The following is a 6,958-nucleotide window of genomic DNA, read 5'->3' as shown; positions in this document are numbered from 1 at the left end:
TTATTCCGCAGTGTGTGGATGAGATTAGTTCAAATCTCATCCACTCTGCTGCTACTGTAAATGCTGCGGATTTTCCGCAATGATATCCGTTTCTGAAAATCTGCAGTTTTTACACTTTGTGTGAACATACCCTAAATCTGGTGCAATTTGAGCCACAATTCTGGCGCATAAGAAAACTGCCCCGATGTCTAACATGATGCGTCAACTTGGCTGGAGCCGTCCCAGAAAGAGATAAAACAAAAATGGCATAGCATAGTAAACAAGCAGTCAGAAGAGGTCAGCTCCGGGGCTTCTATTACTGGTGACTATATACACAGCTCCACTGCTGCTGCACTCGTGACTGACGCAAACACAGCCGCTGATATTCCCGGGGATGTACATGTAGCTCCCTGTAGTATCCAGGGCGGCTGTTCTTCCGGAGTGAAGAGCTCTGGTCCGGCCCCCCTGAGCCTGCAGGGACGGAAGGCGTTCTCTCCAGGCAGGAAGAGGCACCGGACTGGCAGGCAAGCAGGCAGGAGAGGATGGCCGGTGTCCTGTGTGTGCCGGAGCCCCTCACGGCCCTGCAGCTGAAACGGCTGGAGGAGCACAAGTACAGCGTGGCCGGCTGCTCCCTGCTGGAGCCCTTAATGCAGGTCTATTGGAACTGGCTGGTGGAGAAGGTGCCCCTATGGCTGGCACCCAACACTATCACCATGGTCGGACTGGTCATGAATGTTGTTACTACGCTTGTTGTCGTCTACTTTTGCCCCACTGCCACCGAAGAGGTGAGAAAGTTGCAGGGCTGCCGGTATGGGCGGCTATTTGTTGTTTTGGAGTACGAACTAGTACAGGTGTGGCAGTGCCAGCTCTAACAGTGTACTTTGCTATTACATGCTATAGTGGCAGTGACAAGTCTGACAATGCATATTAGTGGCAGTGCCAAATCTCATAGTGTACACTGTGGTGTGTATGTGACCGTGCACACTATACAATCTATAGTGACCGTGCCTGTCAATCTATTGTCTTATATACAGGTGTAGCAGAGCGGACTTTGTCATTTCAGCTGTTGTCTGTTTTCAGGTGGTCATCATTTTTAGGGCCCCTGCTGGTAAACATTGCAGCATAAGCACCAAAGTCTCTAGGGTTCTATGTGTACAGGCAGGAGCTTTTAGATACTATGGTCATGTGACCGGGGGACGGGAGGGCATTCCACCTGCTTTGTTTACGTACAGGGTTTTTACTAGTGGGCGCTTAGTGCAAACTTTTTCATAGTATAGCAAGAAAAACATTCCCGGGATCAATTGACAAAATGATTATGCCCGAAATTGGGATTCGCTGCAGTCCTTTACTAGACCACAGGTGACGTGTTCATGCTGGTATCTCAGTGAGCTATGTCAAATGGAAAAACTCCGCTCTGCTACGCTGTCTTTCTATAGAACTTGTGCTGGGAGAGAATGCAGTATTACCAGTGTTTGTCTTCCCCATTGTCACCTGACAATGTGTCACTCTGCCACCTCAGCACTTACACTGACAAGTCTCAGCAGTTCACTATCCTCACAAGCCTGACAGATCACTAGTACAAGTGTCGGCTTTCAGACTGCACAACTGTGTAATAATACTCCAGGGTAACAAGTAACGTCCCCGTATCTGCGCTCTACTCCTTGAGACTTGCATTACAAGGAGTAATTACCATAGTGATCATGACCGAAATGTTTTACTTTAATCTTTTGATCGCTTCTTCTCAATATAATTTGCATTAGATCCTAAAAGGGTAGATCGAAAGAGGTTGTCGTTGTCATTGCAAGCAGTAGAGATCCAACAGTAAGGCTGGCCATACATTTTAGATAGCTGTCAGTCGAACGGTCGCTCGGTCGACAGCTATTCCTCCCGACTCCCCCATACACGCTCGGGCGAGCGTCTATGCGTTTTCAGGGAGAGAGCCCCTGACAGGCTCCTCTGGCAGCAGCTTATCTAATAATGAACAAAAGGAAATCGGTTCGGCCAACATACATCTAATGAGGGTTTTCCCAAAATCATAAATTATCACCTCTCCACAGGAGAGGTGATCATTTTCTGATTCTTGGGACCCCCACCGATCCTGAGTACCCCCAGATCCTCACAGCTCGACCACAACGAGGTGAACATTGAAAGAAGTGGTGGCTGAGCATGCCTGCTGACGTTCCATTCAAAGTCTATGGGAGTGTCAGAAACAGCCGAGTACAGTGCTCGGCTGTTTCCATAGTTCTCATAGACAGTGAATGGAGCGTTCTCGACCGCCGCTCCATTCAAGCTCATCATTGCAGGGGGGTGCAGTGAGGAGAATCTGGGGGTTTGGGAACCTCGTTCTCACCATTGTTGGGGTTTCCAATGGTGGGGCCCCCAGCTGTCAGAAAATCACCTATTCTGTGGATCGGGGATAACTTATGATGCTGGTAAAGCCCCTTTAAAGTCGGTTTCCAAGGTAGCGAAAACTCTACTGGATTTCTGCAACGGAATTCTGTGTGAAGATTCTGCAGCATTTACAGTAGCAGCAAAGTCGATGAGATTTAGTTAATCTCATGGCCATGATGCTGGGAAAAAAACGCAGCGTAAACGTTCATACATTGACTTGCGGTGCAGAATTTAATTCCGCAGCATGTCAATTTATGCTGCGTCTTTTCTTATTTTTTGTTGCAGGTTTTCCTCATTGAATTCAATGGGGATGCAAAACCCGCAACAGAAAGCCATGTGTTGCGACTTTTGCGGCGTAATCGCAACTCTGGGAAAAAAAATCATACTTACCCAGAACGCTGTCCGGCCTCCTGGAATGACTTTTCATCCCATGTGACCGCTGCAGCTAATTACAGTGTCACATGGTCTGCAACGTCATCGTAGGAGGCTGGAGCGGACGTCAAAAAAGGGAGGGGGTAAGTATGAGTGCTTTTTTTTTTTTTTTTTATGCAGCAGAAATTCCGTACGAAAAACTGCACCACAATTCGGTGCGAGTTTTCGGACGGAAGGTGCTGCGGGTTATAGGTCGGATACGCTGAGTAATTGTTACGCAGTGTATCCGACCCGTGGATACCCGGCCTAAGGCGGGATTCACACGACCGGGTCGTTCCCGAGCCCGAGTGTCGGCCGGTAAAATCGGCCATTTTGCCCGGCCGGTTTGCATAAAGTTATGCATCCGTGCCGGGCCGGGCAGATCCGGACAGTGACATCAGCGGCAGCTCCTGAAGGGGAATCCCCATGTGTTCGGGGATTCCGCTTCAGGAGTTTCCCCTGATGTCACTGCCCAGATATGGACAGAGACATCAAGCGCTCTGTCCAGGAGCGGAATCCCCGAAAACACGGGGATTCCGCTCCTTCAAGGAGCTAAAGTGCGGCTAGCACATAGCAGAGCGGGGAGATACCTCCCTGCTCTGCTATAGTGGTGTCGCTACAGTAGTAGCAGCCGCAGCAGCAGCAGCTGCTGCTACTACTACTAGCGGCGCCATTGAAGGTGTCGCCGAGCCAGGGTGCTTTTAACAAGCAGGGGAAGGGAGCCAGCGCAGCGCTCCCTTCCACCTGCTGTACACCCCGGCCCTGCAACACAGTGTACAGCGATGCCATTCGTCAGAATGGCATCAACTCCTCCTCCTCACATGCACTCTGCGCTGTGAGGAGGAGGAGATAGAGCGCAAGCGCCGGGAAACCCGGCCATCACTCGGAACACATTCCGGTGATGGCCGTGTAATACCCGGCCCCATAGACTTGTATGGGAGCCGGGCGGCCGGGTGCCCGGGCAAAGATAGAGCATGTCCTATTTTTTGACGGCCGGATTTTCCGGCCGTCAAAAAATCGGTCGTGTGAATAGCCCCATTAGGGGTCTATCATTCCTAATGCAGCCGGGTGCCGGCCGATTTATGAACGGCCGGCACCCGGCCGGGAAACCCTGCCGTGTGAATGAGGCCTAAGGCCTCGTGTACTCGGCTGTTCTGTATGCACTAAGACATGTGGAAGTTCACAAAGTGCCCTATTGTACCACAGTATGGACTCCCATGGAGTTCCCAGGTTTCTTGTTTGCATATTGCAAATCTGACATAAATTTTTACATAATCCGCGGCCGATCATCACGAGGATAAGCCCAATTGTCATTCAATAGGGCTAATCAAATTTTCTGTGCGGAAATAAATAGCACGCTAGTTATTTTCACAGCTGATTTTAATTTTTTTTCTCCCTGCAGACAAAAATGTTTGTGGAAATATTCCGCAGCATGTGTATTGGTTTACGGAAATCACATTCACAAGCATGCGATACTGATTGTCGTGGGATTTGTCATGGAATCCGTGCCGAAATCCGCTTCATAAATCCTTCATGATAAATATGGTGCATCTTACTAAACACGTTAGACACTTTACTCTCTCTTTACTGTGCTTCTTGGTTGGATTACGTTAGATAATGTTGGGACAAAGGGCTTGTCCTCATGTAACGGAATTGCTGCTAGCTTCTGCGGACTTGCTGCAGACATTTTCTGCAGCAATTCCGTTATGTGTGGACAAGCCCAAAAACTTGTTGCAATTTGTCTAATTTTGTCACTCTGTGTTTCCGCTAAGCCACACCCAGTTGTGTAGTGAGGCGCAAAAACTGTCTAAAACACTGTTAATGTGGGGCACGGATAGTTTTTTTTTTTTTTTACCTAATACTTTATTTTCTTTAAAAAAAAAAGTGTTTAAAGGTTTACATAGCCTTTAATGGGTTAAGTTGAGGACACCTGTGAGGAAAGCGATCAATATTTCTAATAATCCATGTTACAAAGGTTGTTGCAGTGGGGAGTGTTGCTGTGGACACACATTAAGAGTAAGTGATTATGTAGCTGTAGAATAAATAGAACATTGAAATGACTGAGTCGGCAGCCTCTGGCACAGTTGAGATTTTACAGTCTGAACCTTACTACTTTGTAAGGCCCCATTCACACGACCGTAAAAACTCCCGTAATTACGGGCCCATAGAATTCTATTGGCCACGGGTACCTCCCCGTATGGTTACGGGAAGGTGCCCGTGACGTTGAAAAAGATAGAACATGTCCTATTTCATGCCGTAATTACGGCACGGGCAGCCCATAGAAGTCTATGGGGCTCCCGTAATTACGGGTGGATACGTGTGTGCACCCGTAATTGCGGGAGCGTTGCTAGGCGACCTCAGTAAATAGTCACTGTCCAGGGTGCTAAAAGAGTTAAACGATCGGCAGTAACTGTTTCAGCACCCTGGACAGTGGCTACCGATCAGAATATAGATAAACAGCTCCGTATTTTCAGAAGTTTTTTGCTAAGCGTGTGAACATACCTTGAGTCTCTGACATATATAATGGCTGGATCTTGGGCTAGGAAGTAGCTATCTGCATAATATATGTATAGTTGAAATTGTAGTGAAAGGCTCTATTCAGCTGTGCAAAAATGAATTTTAGGTCATTGGAGGTATGCTTTAAGAATGGCGTATGAAACGCCAATCTTAATAAATTGCCCTGTGTCTGCAACTAGATTGTTTTGAAAAAAATGCCAAATTTTGGCACATTTCATTTTAGACAAATTGGCGCCGCAGCCATTTTTTGTTTTAGACTCCCTTCTTTACAAGAACCATAATTTTTTTTTTTATTGTGCGGTCAATGGAGTAGTGTGAAGGATTATATTTTTGCAGAAGGAGTTGGAGTTTCTATTGGCACTATTTTAAAGTACCATATAATGTGCTGGGAAACAGAAAAAATTCTTTGTGGGGTGGAATTGGAAAAAACTGATTCCCCTATTGATTCTTTTCAGGCTTCATTTTTACATCTCTCACAGTGTGGTAAAAATTTAAAATTAGACTTATTCTGCTGGTCAATACATTTACGGCGATACCAAAATTAAGCTTTTTTTTTATGTCTTGTTAAAAAAAATTGTTTTGTGTCGCCATGTTCTGAAAGCCATAACTTTTTTTAGTCTTTTTTTTTTATTTTTATTGATTTATACTTTTCTCAGTGCCGCAAGGGCTTATTTTTTGCGGGTCGAGCTGTAGTGTTTTTTTTTCTTTTGACTTTTTTTTTTTTTTTTGTTTCTTTTTGGTATATGCGACTTTGACCACTTTCTATAATTTTTATTTTTGTTTTTCGAGCTAAGGTCGCCAAAATACAGCGTTTTTTTTTTTTGTTTTTTGTTTTTTTTTTTTTACTTTTTTTTTTTACCGTTCGAGTTATGTCCTGTTTATATTGTAATAGTTTGGACTTTCATGGATGCGGCGATACCAATTTTTTAATTTTTTTTTTTACAAAACTTTAGAGGGAAAAAGGGGGTTATTTGTTCTTTTTTCATATATTATTTTTTGTACACTACTAAAAACTTTAACTATTTTTTTTTCTAAAAATGTACTCGACCCTCTAAGGGATTTGAACCAGTGATCCTGAGACCGCTGGTACAATACACTACAATACTAACTTATCACTTAACAGAGGCAGAAAGAAGTCAGACATGGGGGCCTTCATTAGGCCCTGGGCTGACATGACAACGATCAGCACCCTGCAGTCGCGCCAACGGGCGACGATGGGCAGTCGGAGGCGGCTGCCTTCCTCTTTCTAAGAGCCTAGATGTCGCTGTTGACTGCGACATCTAAGTGGTTAAATGGCCAGCATATATCTCTCTGTTCCTGGCCATTAGTGCGAGGTGTCCGCTGTAATACATAGCAGATACCTGCATGGAGTGGGCTCAGCCCATGAGCTCGCTCCATACTTCAACCCCTGCACCAGGGCGTACAGTGTCATCCTGGCGCATCAAGGGGTTAAGGACAGATGTTTGTGCCTCACTAGACACATTTTTATAATGTGTCTCCAAAAGGGGGTGTGGCTTAAAATATGCCAAAGTGAATAAAACAAAAACTAAGCCAACCAAGTGGTGGTATAAGGAAGGGAAAAGTGCCTAGCAAGATGCATTCAATTTATTGGTCATACAGCATGCACCCCTCTGATAACTTAGGCGCATCTTCAGACTGC

General features: G+C 45.8%; 1 protein-coding gene across 1 annotated transcript in view; it reads left to right on the top strand.

Annotated features, from left to right (window-relative positions):
• The first annotated feature begins 378 nt into the window (after nt 1–378).
• CHPT1 (choline phosphotransferase 1) overlaps nt 379–6,958 on the top strand; it is a 47,384-nt gene continuing 40,804 nt past the window's right edge. The window contains exon 1 of the mRNA XM_075856690.1: nt 379–764. Within this exon, the coding sequence (XP_075712805.1) occupies nt 522–764 (243 nt within the window). The 5' untranslated portion in view covers nt 379–521. The remainder of the gene's footprint in view (nt 765–6,958) is intronic.

The sequence above is a fragment of the Rhinoderma darwinii genome, chromosome 3, assembly GCF_050947455.1.
Source record: "Rhinoderma darwinii isolate aRhiDar2 chromosome 3, aRhiDar2.hap1, whole genome shotgun sequence".
NCBI classification, from domain to species: Eukaryota; Metazoa; Chordata; class Amphibia; order Anura; family Rhinodermatidae; genus Rhinoderma; species Rhinoderma darwinii.
This window is presented reverse-complemented; position numbering and strand designations above follow the sequence as displayed.